This window comes from Lampetra planeri, chromosome 29 (assembly GCF_965212315.1).
Source record: "Lampetra planeri chromosome 29, kcLamPlan1.2.h2, whole genome shotgun sequence".
Classification (NCBI taxonomy): domain Eukaryota; kingdom Metazoa; phylum Chordata; class Hyperoartia; order Petromyzontiformes; family Petromyzontidae; genus Lampetra; species Lampetra planeri.
The window spans coordinates 1,662,940-1,684,744 of record NC_136135.1 but is presented as its reverse complement, the minus strand read 5'-3'; the positions used below and the strand labels follow the sequence as shown (position 1 = coordinate 1,684,744).

The window sequence follows — 21,805 nt, the reverse complement described above, 5'->3', positions numbered from 1 at the left end:
TCACTAGCTGCATTGCTGTGCCAGCCTTAATAGGCGCTCGCGAACGGCATTTGCCTGTACAGTTTGTAAGGCGCGTGGTTGAGAGAGTGGGGGGGAGTGTGTTTGTCAAACAACATTCTTTGTGTGAGTGTGCACGTGGTGCGTTTGCGATTGTTACACGCACTGCCCTTATCCAAGTGAGCGTTCACGACATCTGTATGTTGTTTACACTATGAGACCCCCTTTACCAGTGGCAAAATATAGTGATAGGTTTTTACCCTTTCAACTGGTACAAAAACTGACACCTTTATACAAGGCATCATAAAGGTGTCAAAAGTACGCCTTTTGGCGTCATCTGGTCCAACACCAATGGAGACTAGGCTCTAAGAAAAGCTGTCTCGGGTGTGGACCAATCAACTTCAAGGACAGTGCATATCATTATCATTATCAGAGTTGTTTTTTTTTGCATTTTCACTGCTTGTGTTGTGGATATTGTAAACATGATGCCTTGTATAAAGGTGTCAGTTTTTGTACCAGTTGAAAGGGTGAAAACCTATCACTATCTGTATGTTGCTTTAAGCGTGAACCTAGCCTGTCACGGGCACACCGCTGTCACGTCACCACCGCCCAGAGTTTGTGGAACGGCTGCTGCGCGAGTGACGGGGGGGGGGGCGCGTGCGCGCGCGTCTGTGCGGTGTTTTGCGTGCGTCTCTGCATGGGTCGACGTGCACTACGACCCCCGGAGAGCCGAGGTCAATTCCCGGCCAAGGCTCATGTCGGTGGCTATTATCTGAAGCCCGGTCCTGGCCCTCCCATTGGGCGATTCGAGTACGAGCATCGGTGTGATTCTAATACGATCACGATCACGTGCCATTTTTGATCCCGCGTTTCGCGCGGTCGGCGACGTACGGCGCGAAAGAAGTTCGACACAGACATGGGAGTCGTCCCCGGTGCCGTGCGTAAACATTGGCACTGAAGGAGACAAAGGCGGCCGGGCGTGGTGCTGCCAAATCCACTTCCTCGTACGCCGTGACGGCCTTCATAGGTGCTTGCTAGACCGGCACCTGCCCCAACGGTCAAGATGTCTGTGCGGGTGACCTTTATCTTTGTATTGATCTTTGTAGCTGTGCCCATGTTTGGCAAGGAATAGGCGGCAGTGTGGTGGAATACGACAGTGACCTCAATATCCGGAGGTCGCTTGAGCACGAAAACCTGAGCTAATGCGCGTCTGTCCTTGTGTCTGTGTGTCTGTGCGTCCGTGTGTCTGTGTGTCTGTGCGTCCGTGTGTCTGTGTGTCTGTGTGTCTGTGTGTCTGTGCGTCCGTGCGTCCGTGCGTCTGTGTGTCTGTGCGCCCGTATGTCTCCGCGCGTGCAGCTGGCGCCGTGAGCCGCAGCGCGCCGTCTCGCCATGGAGGCCGGCACGGCCGCCGTGTCCCTCCCCTTCAGTCGCGAAGACTCCGCCTGGTGAGCAGCGACCCGTGTGTCGATCCCTCAGGTCGATTAAAGTCCGCCGATTGCGCTCACGAGCGCCCCCCCCCCCCCCGCATGCTCAAGCGCTCGCACGCGTGCGGGTCGTGACGATCCGCACGCCGGACCTGCGATCCAGAGGTCGCCGGCTCATGCAGGTGCTCAGCGACTTGCTAACATTGTTGTACCGTGGGCGATGGCGACGTCTTGGGGAGGCCTTCAGCCAGCAGCGGATTGATCACATGCGATGATGGTGGGGATGATGACGGTGATGAAAATGACGAAGGGATCGGTGGCACGGTGGTTAGCTCGCTGAACTGCGAATCCAGCTGAACCCTTTCCCGTTCCAACGACGTACGTGTACTTGGTCTGTTTTTCTTCCGATTACAAACGGAATCAGAAGTAAAAGGCCATGCGGGAGGGCCTGTGGCACAGCTTGGCGCCAGCTCTCAGCGAGTGTGCGATCGCGTCGCTGCAGGTCTCTTTGGCGAGTGCAACGTCTTTACGGACGGCGGCGCTGCTACTAGGCCCCTCTTCGTAAAATTAACGCCGAGCCGCCGATTGCGCGTTCCGAGATTCGGCGGCGAGCGGGACGACGACCACCCACCCTGCAACTTGCGGACATCTCGGAACGGGGGAAAGGGTTTACTGCATTCGACATTTCAGCCACGGCCAACATCAGCGCAAGCACAGTTTTGTAACGCATCGCGTCTGAAGAATGTAATCCGAGGGCTACATAAATAACACGCCGAACATCACCGGTGCCCACCGCTAACATGAAACCGGGGGCAACCACCTCGGCACAGATGGACCGCTGCGGCGTTGGTCCCCGTGGGAACGCTGTGACGAGCCGCCCCCTCTCCTCCCCGAGTGCCGCGTGGCGCTAACGTCCCTTCTGTGAGCTCACCGCAGATCTTGGGGAAGAGAGGGAGGTGGAGGGAGGGGCCGGCATTGATCCGTAATGGCCGGCGCTAATGGTGACCTTGAGGCTGCCGGGCCGCGTGGAGATAAGAGCGGTAATTGTGTAATCGATAGCGCTGATGCGGTGTCAAAGATCGTGGAGTGGCGACGTTCGTGCTGTTGCGCGGGCAGCGAGACGGGCGGGCGGGCGGGCCGGCGGGCTTGCGAGTGAGTTGGTTTTAATGTCAATCGCAATCATCGTCAGTCATCCTACCTGGCGGTTCAACATCATAATCAAATTAAACATCATCACAATCATCGTAACCTCGCACCAGAATAATCATCTATCATCAATCATCGTCATCACCACCGTCCCTTCCACCACATTACACTCTTGAGAACCCCATTTGATTCATGGTCTGGCTCAAACCTGGATTCGAACGTAGTCTGTGTCACTGTCGCTCGCTCCGTGTCTCTGACTTGGATGTTGCTCCCCAAGCCATCGGGCCTTCCCGAGCCAATTGATTTACTTAAATTATGGGGTATGGTGATGGTGGCAACGGTGATGGTGGTAACAGTGGTGGTGGTGGTGGCAGCGGTGTTTGTTGAGCTATTGAAGCAGCTGGGCCAGGATTGGGTAAGGAAAAATCAGCACCACTTTTCACCCAGGCAACTGGAGAACACAGACTTGGACAATTCTTGACTTGTCACGTTAACAACAACAACAAAAACAACAACAAACAATTGCATACATTTAAAAATGCACAATATATATAATCACAAAGAAGATTTTTTTTACATTTTGATATTCATCAATGACTCACACTGTCTGGGACACTATTGAACGTGGTGATGGTGGTGTTGGTGGTGCTGCAGCTCAGACGCTAATCAACACAACCCCCACGACCCACACGGTGTGGAGAGGCCCTCATCCAGCAGTGAATTGGGATTGACAAGAGGGGGCGGTACCCACGTACGTGCGATAAGACGAGACATGCCGCCGTTGTCGTGCGACAGCTTGTGCTGACCCACATCTTGAATGGCGCGTGCGGAGGAGATCCGAGCTCGCGCACCTTTGTGCGTGTCTCCTTCCCGGGGGGGTTTTCTGCCCTCCCATCGCTCGACAAGACCGGGGATTGGTGGATCGTGCGGAGATGGAGCGACGAAGTGTGAGGCGGCTCACCCGCAAGGCGGTAGATGGTGTTTCTGACGGGGGGCGGTCTGCTGCGGAGTGGGGAGTGGTGGCGCAGCGGTCGGCGCGTTCTGAGCCACGCTGAGCCCGGCGGTGGTGGTGGCCTGTCATCCAGCAACTGTTGAGGCAGCGAGGGTTGGCGGATCGTGCAAAGGTTGAGAAACTCCCTTTCGGTGGGCGTCGAGGAGGCGCTCAATCCTGGCTCGCCAGGAGAAGGCAGGCCAGCAAAGTGCCGACTAATATCGTCTGTCTCTTCTGCATGGGATAGAGCGTTGTCCCCTTGCACGTGTCGGTTTTCGCCAGGTGCTCCGGTTTCCTCCCACGTGGTTAAACTCACATGAATTGGCTGAAAAGGTCTTAGTATATGTAGAGGACTGCAGAGCTTGGAGGATTGTTGGTAGCGCCGGCTCCTGCGTGGCTGCACCGTCTGTGCTTCCTCAGCGATTGTGAGATGCACTTTGCACGGGCGACGAAGCGATATGAAACTAAACGTTATTAAACACACAGTGGAGTGCAATGTGTGGACTTATAAAACGGTGTGCAAACGTGACCGCATCTGAAGACAGTGGACAGGAGCAGTGGGTGTGTTTATTTCATAGACAGATGGAGTCATCGCGTCTCTGCGTAGCTTTATGAGTCTGTCTCTGGGCATATGGGATAAGTCAGTCCAGTGGTCGCTGGTGTGAGTCAACATGGTACAATATTTTGTATTTATACAGCGTCTCAATGTGACCGCATAACAAACACTGTCCAGACACAGCGGGCTTATTAATTTGATACAGAGGGGCAGTCGTTGCGCTTCATGTAATTCTATGGGTTTCAATGTGTGCCTATTCTGCCTTATTTAAGTCTATTGGTATGTATGTGTATCTATGGGCCTCTATGTGATTTCATGGATCTCTGTGTGAGTCTGTGGTGCTCTGTACGTCTCTATCGGTCGCTATTATTGAGTATACTGTACATCTCTACAGGAGTCTGTGGATCTCTTTGTTAGTCTGATATTCTGTGCGAGTCTGTGGGTCTGTACGTTGTGTTTATGGGTCTCTGCGTGAGTGTATGATTTTCTGTGTGACTCTACGTATCTTTGCATGACTTTGGGTCTGTACATTGTGTCTATGGGTCTCTTTCTAAGCAGATGGATATCTGTGCGAGTCTCTGGTTCTCTACGTGGGTCAATACACTGCAATGTGGATTAAAATGGTAGTTTATTTGCGACCGTATCTCATGATTATCGGGTTTTTTTTTCTGGCTTTGCTCTGAGAATATGGCGTTGGGGTAGGGACACGCGGTCGTGGGTAAGATATGCAAATATCACAAATCCAGAAATTGCAGGGTTTGTAAGCATCCGAGTAATCTTATCAAACGCTGAATCGGGGCCCAGAAAAATACGCCAACGCTGACCTAAAAACGGAGGCGTTCAAAGTGGTGCGAACAAATGATGACGCTGTGACGCCACAAAATTTTGTCATTTATTTTGAGGTCGAGTAACAGATCTGGTGGGAGGAAAACAATGTGCGGAGGATTAACACAATAATGGTAACAAAATCGCATGCTTTTAGTGATCAATTCAATAATGATAATAATAACGTTTAACACATAGGCTTTCGCGACCAATATCATCCATAATATAGGTTTTTTGGATTAGATCGCGTAAATATAAATGTGTCGTTAAACCCGCCACCACCCAACACAGTCAATTAGTAAGTTTTGTTAAATCAACAGAACGTGCCAATTCATTACAAGTACAGCACTAACCGATGTGTTGGATTTGCACTACAATTTGCTCTCCAACACACCGGTGTGCTATACTAGTGACCAATTGGCACGTTCTGCTTACGTGGCAAACCTTACTAACTGGTTGTGTCGGGCGGTGGCAACACTTTTATATTTACGCGATCTAACCCAAAAAAAACGATATTATGAATAACAATAACGATCGTAACCCTGTGTTTTATTCATCCAAAATTCCTACGATGATGCAATCACCCAAAGTGCCTCTGATCTCACCGGACAGATCCCATGCTAAGCTGAACAACTGAACGAAAGGCCAACACGCCTCGTCAATAACACCGTGCCTGTGTGGCCTGACAAAGGGAAGAGGGCGGTACAGTGAGTGTTTCCATCTGTACGGGGATAGAGCGTTGCCCCCTCGCGCAAGGCGTGGGTTTTCTCCGGGTGCTTTGGTGTCCTCCCCACTTGTATGAACAACTCAGAAATTGGCGGAAACAAAAAAAAAATCTTAAAATAAAAACCAATGTGGTAGGCTTTCCTGGATAAATAAGCAAATTTAATTTCTTTACAATGTCATTTGAATTAATAGCACAAGCATAAAGGACGTTTGAGTGTGGATAGTACTTGGATGGCTGACCGGCGTGCGTAAAACGCGGTTGCTGTAGGCTTCTGCCGCTGCTTGCAAGGTGACGTGTGGCGGGTAACGATAACGTCTGGTTTGTAACACGGAAAATATTTGTCCAGCGATTTGCATCTGAGGGGCAGAGGGCCAGTGCAGCAAACTCCCACGTTGTCCTTGTACTTTCTCTGAGACTCAGTGAGGCTTTCCTTGATAAACAAAGGCATTGGCTATAATTGTTACTATGTTTGTCCCCCACTAAGATTCGTTACGTTTACTCGGCTCAGAAGCAGCCGGTGATATCTCCAGTCTCGTGGCCTCTCACCACAAATGAGATGGCGAGGAAGAGCGGCGCTCTGGATACGGCGTCAGGTAGTCAATGTGAGAAGTAATCTCCGGCTCGGCATTTTTTGGGTGTTCGTCTTCCTATTAGGACCTCTGCCCTCTTTGTCGGGCGGCGGTCCTGCGCGGTTGGCTTCCGTCCGTGAAGTGTCGTTGCCCGATCGGGCCACTTGGCTCGCTCGGATTTCTCCGCCGTGTTTGCTACCTCAATCGGCAGAAAATCCAACCCGATCATATTAATACGGTGACATTTTCAACGGATGATGATGCTCGTCTTTTCAACAAACTCTTGACAACGTTGTCTTTATCTCCTCTGCCACCTCTCATACACAACTCCCAACACCCCGTGTCCTCTCCTGCCTTCCACCGACTTCTTGGTTGCCCTTTGCCCCCCCCCCTCCCCAACGGGCGACCTCCTGTGACCCCTGCGCAGCCGGGTGAGGCGGGCTCCGAGCCGGCTGGCGGAGGACATGGCGAGCGAGCTGCACCCGTTGTGGAAGATTCCGTCGCGGGAGCGGCTGAGCTGCGACGGCCTCGACACCGTGGGCACTTCCGTGAGTTCCATCACCCACAAATCCCACGACTCTATTTACCTTTTTTTCCACTGGCGCAACCGAGCTGTGCCGTCGGCCGGGCAAAGCCCCGACCGGCGTGGCTCAGGACGCGCCTGGTTGTTTTTCCACTGCGGATATCGAGCCGTTCCGCCGACGACACGCGTGTAAATGACGAGGCGACACTGTGTCCTCGCGGCGTACTGACTGATCTCGCGCGCGATGAAACCTGTCGGTCGGCCCCGTCCTTGGCCCTGCTTGGCCGCCCGAGCGAAATTTCACCGTTTATTCCCGGCTCGGCATCGCGCAGCAAATCGCCAGTGATCAGCCACTCGTACCCCGTGAGGTTCCCTGAGCTGGCTTGGCTTGAATGTTCCCGTGGATAAGGGGGTCACAGTACTCAAGGGTTGGGGACCAAGGGGTGGTGAGACTTGAGGTCACGTGTCGATTGTCAAGCAGCTGCAGGATTTAGCAGATGAACGGATGCGACGGTGAGGTGTGGGAGCTGCGACGACCTCCCGACGTTGACCTCAGGGAGAGAGAGAACTCTGAATCGAACCCTGACGGGGATTTGCGAGCCGCGCGCTCTACCGACCGTGGCACGTGACAAGAGGCGCCGCACTGGTGGTGTTTTCTAATCTAGACGGTTTATGTGCCCCCCCCACCGCTCCCACCCCCGTGTCCGTGAGCACTGTGGGGCAGTGGCGCGGCCTGCAGCGCGTTCTTGTCGCAGAGGTTCACTCGCGGTTCAAATCCAGCGGCCGCCCCTGGTTAACACTGCAGTCGTGTGTGCGTTCGCCATGCTGCTGCCACACGCCGTCCGCTTCGCAGTGGACGTTATAGACCCCGTGGCGTCACGTGCGATGGGAGGCCATTGTGTGCCGGTGTCGTCGTCCAAATTCAGAAAAGTTAGGCTACAAATTAATCTAGGTTGGAATCTACATCGCAATCATCCCCATCCCCCCCACTGCGAATATTTAACCTAAATTATCAAATATTTAGTAAACCTGGCTAGAACTCTAAAATTAAACTAAACTTTATTTATTTTACCAGGTGAGGCCCACTGAGCTATATAGATATTTTTCAGAAGCGACCTGGCCAGAAATGATAGCGCAATTTAGTGGATTATCACGTGGAAATGTATAGCAATGAAATACTCTAAACACGTGGATGTTGATTCTAAATGTGGAGGGAAAACCCGGAGAACTCTTTGAGAAAAATCCACGCGACCGCGGGGAAGAGAGACGCGCAAACTCCAAATATACAGCAGCAGGCATCAGGGTTGGGATCGAACTCACAACCTCCTGTATACCAGGCGAGGTAGTTAACATCTCGCCACTCGGCAGGACCCTCTTGAATAAAAGTCATGAGACTCGGGCGAGGCTGAACAAGCTGTGGGGCAAAAGAAAGAAACGACGAAGTACATCGGGAGAAGCTGGGTGCACCTCGGTGACACCAGGGGTGACCGGGCGACTTGGTGGGTTCATAATGGCCATGTCCAGGGCTGAGCCGGCAACGCTGAGGACTGGGTTTCAGCTCCGAATAACGAAGCTTGCAACTGAAGTGCTTGGCCTGCTCAGCAAAGCCTGCCAAAAAAAACCCCAATTGCACCAGGATTGCTTCGTCACTTAAATTTGTTTATATTTTCTGAGAATTACAAATGTGTTGGATTCGTTGATATGCGACACTTTTTGCAGGGCATATCAAATATATTTTGTTTTAAGTGCCAATAAAAAAAAATAAGAATTTATATTTAAGCGTTTAATCTCGCGTGCATAAGAGGATACTCAAGATGACCCCACAGTTAATGTCGTAAGCTCATCTTTCTCGGCCAATCTCATACACGAGGTGGTTCACTTCAAGCTGCGTGAGTTTCCGATGGACATTTATTTCTCTCACAGAACAAAACAATTTGGATTTCTATAGCTGCGTCTAAATGTCACCACATTTCAAGATGCTGTACAGCTACAGTTTTCATTATTGCGTAGACAAAGGCAGCTTTGAGTCTATAGGCACCTTTGTAAGCTTGTTGGTCTCCATGTGAGTCTATATGTCTATATGTAAGTCTATGAAACTCTGTGTGAGTCTATTAATTTCTATGTGCATCTATGGGTTTCTGTTTGTGTCTCTGGTCTTTGTGTGAGTCAGCGAATTTTTGTGTGAGTCTATGGGTCTCTTTGTGGGTCTGGATCTCTGAGTGTGTGATGTCTAAATGTCACAGCTTCTCTGATGTAGCGAAACATGAAAACAGCCTCTAATTAAGGAGATGCCCCTCGGCACATTATCATTTTGAAGATAATTGCGTCGGTAACCAGCCTATTATGGTAAGCAGACCATTCAGCCCTTCTGGAACGTTGATACAATTTTCACAACCATGATTTTATAATTACCGACGCAGTTATCTTAAAAATTATATCAGTTGCCTTTTTTATTCTGTGTCATGTTTGGTGACCTCCATCTCACTCTTGCACATGAGACTCATCCTGGTCATGTGGAGTTCTCTCACCTGGTTCAACAAAATCAACTCGCGACATCCGGCCCCAGCTGCTGCCCCCACAACTCCGATTGCACCACCGAGATGATAAAAAAAAATACAGAAAAATAATAATGAAAACAGCCGGCTTTTCCTCACGGCAGCCCTATTGCTCCCGGGCACACCACCAGCTCACTCGCTCGCTCGCCCGCCCTCTCTCCCTCCCTCTCTCCAACCGACTGCCACACCGACAACAGCTTCTGTTTTATTCCTTCCCCCGCCGGTCCGACCGCCGGCACGGTCCCCCCGGTGGCCCCGTCGTCGTAAAGGGCACTTCATGGGAAGCGTCGTCCGGGAAGGGCTTTTAAAGCGGCCCCATAAATCTTAGCCGCCTCCGCCGCCTTTAGCCTAAAGTTCCCCCCTGCGGCAGGTTAACGTCGGGGCGGGCGAGCGAACGAACGAGGAAGGATGGGCGAGTGGGCGGGTGGGGGGGGGGAAGGTGGGCGAGCGATTGAGCGGTGACCCTCCCCCCTACTCCTTGCAGCGGTGTTGCTGGCCCAGTGGGAGCCCCCCCCCAAGCGTACATTATTTTGAGGGCCTCGAACACTTTTCAGTGGATTAAATGCGAGTGAGGTTGACCGTTTACATCCGGACAGGGGAAAATAGTTGCGTATCTCTCCCTGCAGAAACGCAGGGAAGGGGTGGAGCGGCAGCGAGGGGATGGAGAGCGATTAATTGCCTGCCTTGTTTATGCTCATCGGCTTGTCACATTGACGACCATTTGTGAATGTAAGCTGTGAGTCCGGGTGCCACGTGAGTGTGCCTGGGTCCCTACCCCTCTCGCTTGATTTCTTCCTCCGACCGCACCGCGCCCGCCCAGCCGCTCGCAGCTGCTTGAGCCATCGGCTCCGTCGTGCGGGGTGGGGGGGAGCAGGTGCCATGCTCCCTTGCCGCTCCCCCCCCTCCTCCTCTTCACGATCAAGCTACGACCGCACGGCCGCCGTTGAGCTCCCCGGTGCGTTTTCGGGTTACAGTGCACGGCACTACCCAGGAGAGACTTCGGGGAGTCGTGCAGCAGCACAAAACACACGCGGTCGCGGTTCGTCCGTCCGTTTTGCCAAAAACACACCGCCGCCCGTGCACGTGTGACCCGTCAGCTGCAGTTGCTGCGGCGACAGCGACGAATGTGAACCGGACATCTAAATAAAGATAAAGATTCTGGTTCTTAGACGCTCCAGTCCGCTGCGCCGCGTCCGTGTCGCCGGAAGTGCTGCCACGATTTGAAATTTTGGCGATCGTTTTATATTTTGTGTTTTCTTTTCTATGTCAGTGTCGGTGTCCGCGCCGCCGCACGATTTGGACGGCTGTAGGATACGTTTGGCACGGGAGTCAAACCGTAAAATGTTCGCTTTTCAGAGCTACAATTCGGCCAAGTGAAGTGAAAATTTTTATGTGAGCTCCCTAGAGCTTCCTCTCGTGGAGGCGCTTCTGCCAGAAGGAGCACAAGCCGTCAGTTGCAGGGCTGTGCCTTTACCTTTTAGCGAAGTGAAAAACGACATGTAATGTGACAGGGTTTTCTTTTTCTTTTTTTGGGCAGCCATTGGTGTCTATGGATCTCTGCGTGAGTCTATGTATGTACTACGTATGTATGTTGAGCATCTTTCGCACCGTACGTAGTCAACCGTGCTAATCGGAGTTGCAGGGGAAGGACAACAAACTAAAACACAAAATAGCAGTTCTAAAGAAATGGGCCTCTGTGTGAGTCTGTGGATCTCTCTATGTGAGTCTGTGGATCTCTGTGTGAGTCTATGGATCTCTGTGTGAGTGGTTTTTTGTGAGTCTGGGTCTCTATGTGAGTCTTTGGATCTCTATGTGAGTCTATGGATCTCTGTGTGAGTCTATGTACCTCTGTGTGAGTCTATGTGTCTCTACGTGAGTCATGGATCTCTGTGTGAGTCTATGTATGTATTTTGAACTGCTTTGACCGGGTTGAGACCATAAACACTTCACTGCGCTGAAGAACCCGGTGTCACCACCGGTGGTTGAGACCTGGATTGAACGTAGAACCTCTGCAGCGCTGGCTCTGGTGCCTCTGTGGAGTTGAGTTTGTTTACGGTTGGGTTGTTGAGCGAGAGGTTGGGTCGCTGAGTGAGAGATGGCAGGCCCTGCGAGAAGAACAATTGCCCCTCGTGAACGTCGCTGCCGCGTTTTTCTGAAAGTATGCTGTGGAGGTTGGAACTCCATCGTTCACCGCACCCTCCGTGTGTTACAAGCCGCACATTTTCCCCTGTAGAGCTGTGGGCGGCGGCCGCTTTTCCCCTTTCTTGCCCCGCCACGCTCACTTCCGCCCGTCACTTGCGTGACCTGATTTGAATAACTTTATTTGGCGCCAGGTTCTGTCAACAACTTTATCACCACAATGCAGCCACTCTCACCATTACCGTATTTTCTGGATATGAAGCTTTTTTTTCCCCCTCTCCGCTTCGCCTTTATATTTTATTGCTCTGGATTTTACACCCGAGCTTGACGCTTTCCCGGATTGTTGCATTTCATGGCTTGGCCCCAACATTTGTTGGGGTGTGCCTTACTTTCTGGAGTGTCTTATGATCCAAAGAATAATGTACTTGTCTCTGCGTGGTCAACCACTACATCTGCCAGTACGTATGTATGTACGTATGTTGAACTTCTTTCGCACCGTGCGTAGCCGACCATGCTAATCGGAGGTGCGAAAGAACTGGGTTGCTCTTAATTTATTTTTGTATTCATTTAATGCATTTGCCAACCAACGATCTAATATTACATCAGGCCCGGAGCCCATTGAACACAAAAAGGAGTCTCCTTTTCCAAGTGACCGTGCTAAAGTCAGTGTCTCTCCCTGCCGAAGTTTATGTTTGGCCAATTCCATTACTGAGTCCTTGGCTGCATGTGGGAAGAAACCGGAGTAACCGGAGAAGACCCAGCACACGCACGAAGGCGTTACGCTCCAAAGTTCCACACAGATGGGTTTAATGATAATCCATTGCGATATCGCCCTGTCGGTGGGTCACCCTGTGGGTGGGTGGGTCACCTTGTTGGTGGGTCACCCTGTGGGTGGGTCACCTTGTCGGTGGGTCACCCTGTCGGTGGGTCACCCTGTCGGTGGGTCACTCTGTCGGTGGGTCACTGTCGGTGGGTCGGTGGGTCACCTTGTGGTGGGTCAACCGGGTTGCTCGTTGGGATGAAAACCCATCCCTGCTGTGCAATCGCCCCAGGAATCTTTTTTCCCCTCCCCGTTTCGGTTGAAATTCTAAACCGAAACAACCACATTCCAGCTCCTCGCTTGTGCCTGGGCGAGCGGGCGGCCGATCGCTCCTTCCCCCCCCCCTCCGTGCCCGCTGGAGTGGTGGGGGTCGGGGGAAGGGGCAGGTGGGGCTGACAGGTGAGGGCCCGAGTGTGGGGGCGTATGAAGATATGATCATTGTTGCCATCATTGTTGCCATAATCATCGTTGTCATTGTATCTGTCTTCATCATCGTTATCGTTAGCTTTGTCGTCGGAGTCACACCAGAGTCACTATCGTCGTCATCGTGGTCCATCATTGCCATCATGGTTACGATCATCATCGTCGTCATTCTGGCAATGATGACCACGATGAGAGGGGGGGTTGAGAGAGAGGGAGTGGGGGGGTGGAGAGAGGGGGGGGGGGGTTGAGAGGGGGGGGGGAGCTTGGAGAGGGGGATAATAAGTCTGGATGCGTGTGGGTTTTCTCCGGGTACTCCGGCTTTGGCAAAAAAGCAGGATTTGTCGGTGCCTGCCAAGTAGACTTCTCATTAAGACATTCTCACCGCTCATTGGGGACTTGCTGGGTAAACACGTGAATGATGATGATTATTCCTCGCAAAGGAGCGTGGAGACACGCGTGCTCATCGGAGCTGCGCCGGAAGACAGAGGGGCACGTGGATCGGGGAAGAAAATGCAAATTCGAGCTTCCATTATGACTATAACAAGGAAGTAAGGGTCATACATGCACGTGGGTTCTGTAACACATGCTTTTTGTCCTCGGAATAATTGAATAAAATATTAAATATATATATATCAATGCATCAGAACTGGAAAGAGTCAAATGGAACAAAGGCTAAAAGCGTGGAGAGATGCGTGCTCAGATTTACACTGAGAGAAAGATGAACACGTGCAAGTTGGAGACACCGTGTTGGTCGTCGTCAAACGGCTTGCGCAGGACGCACGATATCCGTAAGGTGATGGTGGCCGACGCACGAGACCGGTGACAGAATTGCAGCCGAAAGGGAGCGGACGCTCCCTAGACGAAGATGCTCGTTGAGAACGGAGCGATGGAGCCCAGCGCAGGCGTGGGAGCTCGATCAAAGTGTGCCAGTACAGGACGGTGACAGTGGGGGGGGGAGGCATTCATCCAGTAGCAGATAGACCATAGCTCTTGATGATGACGATGATGGGAACTCTATACATAATATTCTTGGTTCTTTCGGTAAAGTCACGTAGAAGGGAAATAATAAAATAATATAAATATAAAACAATAACATTTTATTGCTGTGGATTTCACACCTCATGACGATTGCTTGTGTTGCAGTCGAAACGTCGTGAGAATTTTTTATTGTTTTATATTTATTTTATTTTATTATTTCCCCTTCTACGTGACTTTACCGAAAGAACCAAGAATATGAATCCCTGCAGTCACAAAAGCTTTAAATCAAACTGTATACATAACGTATTTAAAGCAGCTCGAGCCGCCCGTAAATCACGTGACTTCTGTGTGGCCACCCCCCACTGAGTCCCTCCCCTCTCTCCATCGCCACCCGCTGTGAGAACAGACGCTGATGCTGCTCCTCCTCCTCCGTGCAGCTCACTTCCCCTCGCTCCTTCCTTCTCTCCCCTCCCTCTCTTGCCTCCCCTCGCACCACCACCACCACTACCAGCACCGTCACCACCATCACCACCACCCTCTCATCAAACCCTGCCTGACATCTTGGCCCGGTAAATCCTTCTCCTCCCCTTCCTGCCCGGCGCCCCGCCTTTCTTCCAGCTGCTCATCTTGAGCCGTGCCTTCTCTTTGTCCGTCGCCGGGGGAATGCCATCCCAGCACATCCCTTCTCTTTGCCGTTACTTTCTCTTTTGTCCCATTCATTAATCCTGGACTCTCCTCCCCCCTTCCCGTGGTGTGACACGGGCGCCACAAGTTTCATGTATTTCGAAATCGATTTGCTAAACAAAATTACAGCGAATCCACTTATTGCGGGGACGATTAGACCGCGCGTTTGAGTGATGGTGATGATGATGACGACGACGACGGTGATACTGGGAAAAGCCCGTCGCACTCAACGAGAAACATTAACCCTCATTTCCTCAATTAGACAAGTTATTTGGTGATTTCTGCTGCTGCTACTGCATTCACAATGACCATAAACCCGATGACATGTTCAGCTATAACGCTGTGGCTTTCAAACGAAAATGGCCCTTCGTAGCAACATTTTTTTTATGTGCTAAGAAAAAGTTCCATTGCCCGAAATGTCGCACAAGACAAAGATCCCCCGTGTAGCCTTAACAGACTGTTGGGGGCAAGTGCTGCTAGCGAGCGGCTATGAAGGCTGGCAGGGCACACGAGGGGGTGGGTGACCAGCACCACGCCCGGCCGCCTTTGTCTCCCCAGTGGCGATGTTTACACATCACACTAGGTACTCATTTCAGGCTGAGTCGACCTAGGCGAGGCCCATGACTGGTTCAGATAATCGTCACTGGTGTTGACCGCGAGCGGGATTCTGAACTCGGGTCGCCGGGTGCACGGCGCAGCGTACCGCGAACCGCTGCTACACGACCTGCTCCCCACGAGGTCGGCACGCACACAGAGACACGAGCCAAAGACAGTTTTGCCCTTCATCGATGTTGATAAGGGTAACGTCGTTTATTAGTCTCGCGGGAGAGCTTCGCCGAGTCTCAAGGTCAACCCTTTTCCAGGAGGGTCCATCTGCATTGGGATGCTCGCCAGATCACCTTTACATAATTGGGGTGCTTTGGACTGTGCAGGTATTTTTTCACGATCCGTGCTGCTGCTGCTGCTGCGTAGCTCTACGTGTTTTCGGGGGTACGTGCCCGCGCGTTATCCGGCACTGCGTCCGACGTTTGTCCGCGTGTGCTGGGAACATCTTCGGCAAGACGTCGGAGAGCTCAGGATAAACGCTGGAGCGACGGAATCCGTTCGTGCGCAGGCTGCTGGGTGGATCGTCTGCATGGCAGGATCGTGAGAGATGCCGTTGCCTTGGTGGGGGAGGTGGGAGCGTGGAGGCTTTCATCTAGCAGTGGATTGGTCACGGCTGCCGCCGCCGCCGACGATAATGATGACGACGATGAAAGAATCCTTTAAAGGACAGACACGTGTTGAGAAAGTGTTTACATCTTCCCTGCGTAGGCATGGTTTTTCTTCTGAGAGTGGTTTTGTTAATTGAGGCTGGGCTCGTCTCAAAAATGAGATTGCATTTCTCATGCCCCGCTCACAAATGCTTGATTAATGTTTTATGGAGATGATGAGCACAGTGTGAGTGTTTATGGCCCGGATATGTGGATCACGGTCCAAATTCCAACATCACCCTCGCCCAAACGATACCATTCACTCATTCGCGAGCGACCGTGTCCTGTGCTCGGTGCCAATGATCTCATCTCTGTAGGGCATCTCGGACGCCTGGAGGTGTTGTGATGATCATGATGCTGAAATATTTGATACGAATAATTACGACAATGATGATGATGATGGTCGTGACGCCAGTGAAAATGTGAATGATGTCGATAAGGACGGTGATTGGTCGTGATTTGGGATGGTGGTGATGATGGTACTCTGGATGCGACTCAATTCTGATAATGATTGTGATAGCAGAGATGATGGTGGTGACAGTGATGATGATAGTGATGATGATTGTGATGATGATGTCAGTGATGATAGGAATGATAAGACAAATATATTTCAAGAAATCAAGAGTGGCATGCCTCGGTCTCCAATGACTGCATAAAAAAAAATCACGTTAAATTTGGTTCTGCGCTTTATTTTAAAAAACCATCACAGAGCGTACAGGCAAGTGCTTCCCTCTATTTGTATGGAAGAGAGGTGTCTTGAAGGCATCTCAGAAGAAGCTCTGTGATGTCTACTTTTGTGGGCCGTTCTCTAATACAGGGGGAGTTGGGCGGGCGGGGGGGGGAGTTTCAATGATCTGCGAGCGATTTGTCAAGGATTTTCGTCTCCTGGCACCATCAGCAAAACTGCCCCAAAATGGGCAACTGTTGGCACCAGTTCTGGCTGCCCCTTCCCGCTTTGTTTGCAGTTTCCGCTCCTAAGAAATAATTCTAATATTAATTTGGGGAGATAAAAGAATGGTAATTTACACAACAAATAATTGTACTCTGATAACGACGACGACGATGATGATAATAGCTGCGACGATGCCAAATATGCCAAATATGCTGATGAGTGTTTAAAGTGTCGCGAGTAGCGGTGCCTCTGCTTCATGTGTACGTTGAATTTCTTTCGCGCCGTTCGTAGCCAACCGTACTAATCGGAGTTGCGCTGTCCCTCTGAGCCAGTGCGCCGTCCGTCTCTCGCAAAGTTTCCGCCGTCGAAGTTTGACGTGCGTCCTCTTGTCTAAGGGCGTTCCGCCGTTGCCAACTACCGCCGCAGCCACCACCGCCACCGCCCCCTCTCGCTCCCCACCGTGCTCGCCGTCCCTCCGGGGGGGGGGGGGAGTCGCGAAGTCACGCCGATTCCGCTCCCTCCGCGTCGCTCGTTCCCGCGAATTCTCAAGTCCCTCGCCCCGCTTCGTTGTCGTCGCGATTGCGAGACGCCACATGCCGGGGAGTTTGGCGACTCAAATCAAGATGTTGCCCACTCCTGGAGCTTTCGGATTGTGTTAGGAGCAAGGGCTAACCCATTAAGGGATTAGGCTTAGTGTTGTAAGGCCGAGGCTTGTTTTGTTGAACATCTGTGACCAAATCACCTTGCTGCTTCTGCCCGATCTCATTGGATCAGTCACGTGGGTGTCAGTGCCCCCATTATTATGTCCCCCCCACCCCCACACTGCTTAGCAGTTCCACCCAATGAACGATTTCTGTCTTTGTGACAACAAGTAATTCTTACACCTCCGATAAGCACGGTTGGCTATGTACGGCGCGAAATAAGTTCCACCTACACACATGCAGCAAAAACACCATCACTGTGCCCGATCCCCTCGGATCTCGGACGCTAAGCTGAGTCGAACCTGGTTAGGGTGGATCGGAGACTTCCTGGTAACACCAGATGCTGTCGGCATTGGGTTTCGAGGCGGCCAGGAGATGGCAGGTACGGCAGTGGATTCTTGAATCGATCTGTGCGTAGCGTTGCTTCACCCCCTCGTGCACGTGGTGGAGTTTCTGCAGACTTCTACCGTTTCAACCCAGCTTATATATATGCTAAATTCCTCTTGATATGCAAATGATTTTGTCAAGGCGCTCTTCCCCCCCTCCAACCCAGCTTAAAAAGACGCTCCAAGCCTGGGGTTGTCATTCAGACTCTGTCTTCTCGACAGACCTTTTCTTCACCCGAGGACGGCTGCTTGCGTTGTGGCAGAAACGTCGTGAGAATTATTTTATTATGTTTTATTTTTATTATTTTATTACTTCCCTTCTACGTGACTTTACCGAAAGAACCAAGAAGATTCTACCGTTTCCTCGCCCAAGAAGCCAAACACCCCTTTATGGAATTGGCCAAACATCCCAATGTGAGCCAGACCCTCGGGATAGAGAGTCTTGAGACTCTGTGAGGCTTTCCGGGGTGTGGAGGGTAAGTGAATGTCTAGGCGAGTGACAATATTTCCATTTATTTGGCTGCTGTTTTTCAGGAGGGTCCTGCTCCATTAGGGATGTTTGATCGGTTCCATTCAAAGAGCATTTGGCTTCGTGTGCAAGGAAGCAGGAGAACCTTGACACAACCCATCAAACCCCCAGGAAGGGCTGGACTTAACGGAGTCACGGTTAGAGTTGAGGTCCAAGCTTACGAGGGTCAAGGAGAAGGGATGGACTTGCCAGCGTTAGGGAGAAAGGGCTTGTGCCAGCCAGGATGAAGGGCACACGCACGTGCACACCTATTAAGCTACCGTACTGCGGCTTACATAATCGATACGAAGTCGATCCCCTAAGTCTTTTTAAAGTGGAAATTGATTTCCAAAGGTCAGCCGTTCGTGGCTTGGTCAGGCTTTTTTTTGTCGGCATTACCACAGCTCAAGTGCGCATCCGTCAGTCTAGGGCGGTGCGTGCTCGTGCGCGGATGTGGCTTTGTGCATGTGCGAGTCTGCGTCTGTACACCCCCAAGGTGCACCTAGCCTGGCACAAGCGCCGCGGTGATCTCGCGGCCACCACACAGTGGCGAACGGCGGTTGTCTGCACCTGCGTGCAATTGTGTCTTCGTTTTGTGAATGTGTGTGGGGAGCGGTAATGTCGCGGGTTAGCACGCTGCGCTACAAACCGAATAACCAGAGTTAGACTCCCGCTCACGCCCAACACCGGTGGCAAAATCTCCTAACCACTCGTGGGCCTCCCCTAGGTCAATTCAGCCTTAAACGAGTACCCACAGCGATGTATAAACATCACCACTTGGCAGACATGTGGACTGGAGTGGTGCTGGCCACCCACCCCTTTGTGCACCGTGCCGGGCCTTCGTAGGTGCTTGCGAACAGCACTTGCCTCGAGAGTCTGTTAAGGCTCTACGGGGGATCTTTGTATGTGTCTTTGTATGTTTGGGCAATTGCTGCTCGCGATTGTTAAGGCTATAGTGGGGAGGGGGGGGGTCTTTGTCTTTGTCCGTGCACGCATGCGCAAGTGCGTGTACTGTACACACGTGTGTGTGTGTGTGCACGCACGCGCGCGCTTCACGAGCCATGCGACCGGTCTCTCCGCGCACGTGGCCCTGCGTCCCGCGTGCGTTTGTTGCTGCGAGCGCCGCTAATAGCCGCGGACAGGGCTTCACGCCGCACTGAGCATGCACAAGAGGCGCGCGGCGCGCGCCCGGGGCCCCGTCGCCTAATGCGAGGAGGCATCGCGACACGCAGCCTCGCCTCTGCCCTTGCTCGGCAACGGCAATAAAAAAACAACCTGGGTGGGGCTCAAATCCGGGGCGCCGCGACCTCGTGGGACGAAGCCGAAAATGTGCGCCGGATTTGCACGAGCGCGGGTAGTGTCACGTTAGCTCGCTGCGCTACGAACCCGGAGACCAGGGATCGATTCCCGCTCACGGCCAACAGCGGTGACTATTGTCTGGACTGATCCTGGGCCTCCCCTAGATCGACTCGGCTTTAAATGAGTACCTGCTATGCCGTGTAAGCATCGCCATCGGGGAGACAAAGTTGGCCGGGCGTGGTGCTGGCCACCTACCCCCTGGTGTGCCAGGGGGTAGGTGACAACACCCAACCCCATCGTCGTCGTCGTGCTGCTGTCAAACCCCAATGGCGGCACTCGCACACGGATAAGTGTCCTCCCCCCTCCCGCTCTGAAAACGAGTGAAGAACACCGCCCTAGAGGGACTCTGTAGAGCTCCCTCTCGGTTGAGGCACGTTCCGTTAGCGGTGTTGCCAGGAAGGTATTGCAGGGCTGCACCTCCACCGCTCACTTGCGCCGTGCAGGCGGAGCATCGTGGCTCTTCATGTAGTCCGATAACAGTGGAGGGAAGTTGCTTTCATGGAGATTAACGTTCATGGAGATTACCAGAAGAATGGCACTGACAAAAGATATATTTGAGAAAAGGGGGTCTGTTTTGAAAAATAAGAAATGATGGACGGCAACGAGAATATAAAGACTTCTACAGTGTTGCATACTCAGGTCTGTTCTCCTGTGTGAGTGTGAAAGCTGTGAGTCTCTTGAGTGTCAATGTGAGTCTCTGAGTCTCTTCGCGAGTCTCTGGGTCTCTTTGTGAGTCTCTGCGTCTCTATGTGAGTCTTTGGGTCTCTTCGTGAGTCTTTGGGTCTATTTGTGAGTCTCTGGGTCTCTATGTGAGTCTCTGAGTCTCTATGTGAGTGTATGGGTTTCTTTGTGAGTCTCTGGGTCTCTATGCAAGTGTATGGGTTTCTTTGTGAGCCTTTGGGTCTCTGTGTGAGTCTCTGGGTCTCTGTGTGAGTCTCTGGGTCTCTGTGTGAGTCTCTGGGTCTCTTTGCGATTCTATGGGTCCCTATGTAAGTGTTACTAGATGAACGTTGGATGATTCTAAAGACCCTGCAGAGCAATTAGAAGCAACACAAAAGTGGTTTTAAGGAGGATGTTTCACGTTTATGGAATTGGCGAGCAGAGTAACATGAACGTATTACGAAGAGCAGGGTACCAAAGGGAAATGAATGAGAATAATTAGAGAAAGGCAAGTCCAATTTTTTGGACGTGTCATGAGGAAACAAGAGACTGAATATCAATGTTTTGACTGGGAAAATTCTAGGTACAAGAAGCCAGGGAAAACAGCAAATTAAGCCACGTAAGCAATTTGAACAACTGGATGCAACTGTAAGGGAGCATCTAATGATTCGAAGCTGTTGAGTAAACATCGCTAACAGAGATGAATGGAAGGAATGCCACGATCGCCAACGTCTTGAGTGAAGGACACGGCTACGTCGAGAGCCAGTTGGTGGTGGGCAGCTCTTGTCGACGTTGGGAGCGAACCCTCCGTCGCCGCGGTGATGCGTGCGCGCTGTGCCAGCTCACATTTTCGTCTTGTTTTTCCCGCTGCGCATCTAAACCCCCACAATTGTTGGTGGCACGCGGCCCCTTGCCGCTTGTCCTTCCAGTTGGGACGCTGCACCCAGCACCGCGGTCGCCCGCGGTGTTGCGTAATGGTCAGAGCACGAGCCCCGCGCACCCCACGCGGACCCGGGCTCAGCACAGCGGTAATTATTTTGTCACATGTCCTCGTGACTCATGAAGCCGCGGGTTTTCGGCCGGGCAGATTTTTTTTGTGGCAGGCGAGCGTTTGTGCGAAATGCCCTCCGCCGAGATCATTCGGTGTGTGCCTACTGCCGGGAGTGGCGGGGAGGGGAGCGAACGAGCGAATGAAGGAGCGGGCGAACGATCGGCCGATTCAGCGAATGAATGAATGTGACAGCTGGGCACGCAGCACGAGGTCTGCGGTGGCTGTTCCTGCAGCTCCCATTGCCCGCACGGAGGTCGGAGATCAAAGGCAAAGACACAGACCCCCCCCCCATCCCCCACCACCAGAGTCTTAGCAGATCGTTGGGGCAAGTGCTGCTAGGTCGGGGAGCTAACTCGCACTCTCACACACACCCCACGCAACCCGAGTGCAGACGTGGTCTTTCTCAATGTGTATTTTTTTATGGAGATTGGTGGGTCATGGTGGTGGGTGTAAAGCACAAACAAAACAACAAAAAAACCCCCTTGTTTGGCCTTTAAGAGTCGATTGGGGCAAGTGACGTCAGCAAATACCTATAAAGGCTGGCACAGCGCACCACGGGGTGATGCATTTAGCACCGCGCCTGGTTGTCTTGGCCTCACCTGTGTGGATGTTTACACACCGTTCCAGGTACGAATTTT

The 21,805-nt window shown here is 52.1% G+C and overlaps 1 protein-coding gene across 3 annotated transcripts in view; it reads left to right on the top strand.

The window, feature by feature from the left end:
* Positions 1–21,805, top strand: part of LOC144728557 (uncharacterized) — a 96,331-nt gene that overhangs the window by 19,700 nt on the left and 54,826 nt on the right. For all 3 annotated transcript variants that reach the window (XM_078608069.1, XM_078608068.1, XM_078608067.1), the window contains exons 2-3: positions 1,354–1,442; positions 6,663–6,783. In XM_078608069.1, coding sequence (XP_078464195.1) covers positions 1,387–1,442; positions 6,663–6,783 — 177 coding nt within the window. In that variant the 5' untranslated portion in view covers positions 1,354–1,386. The remainder of the gene's footprint in view (positions 1–1,353; positions 1,443–6,662; positions 6,784–21,805) is intronic.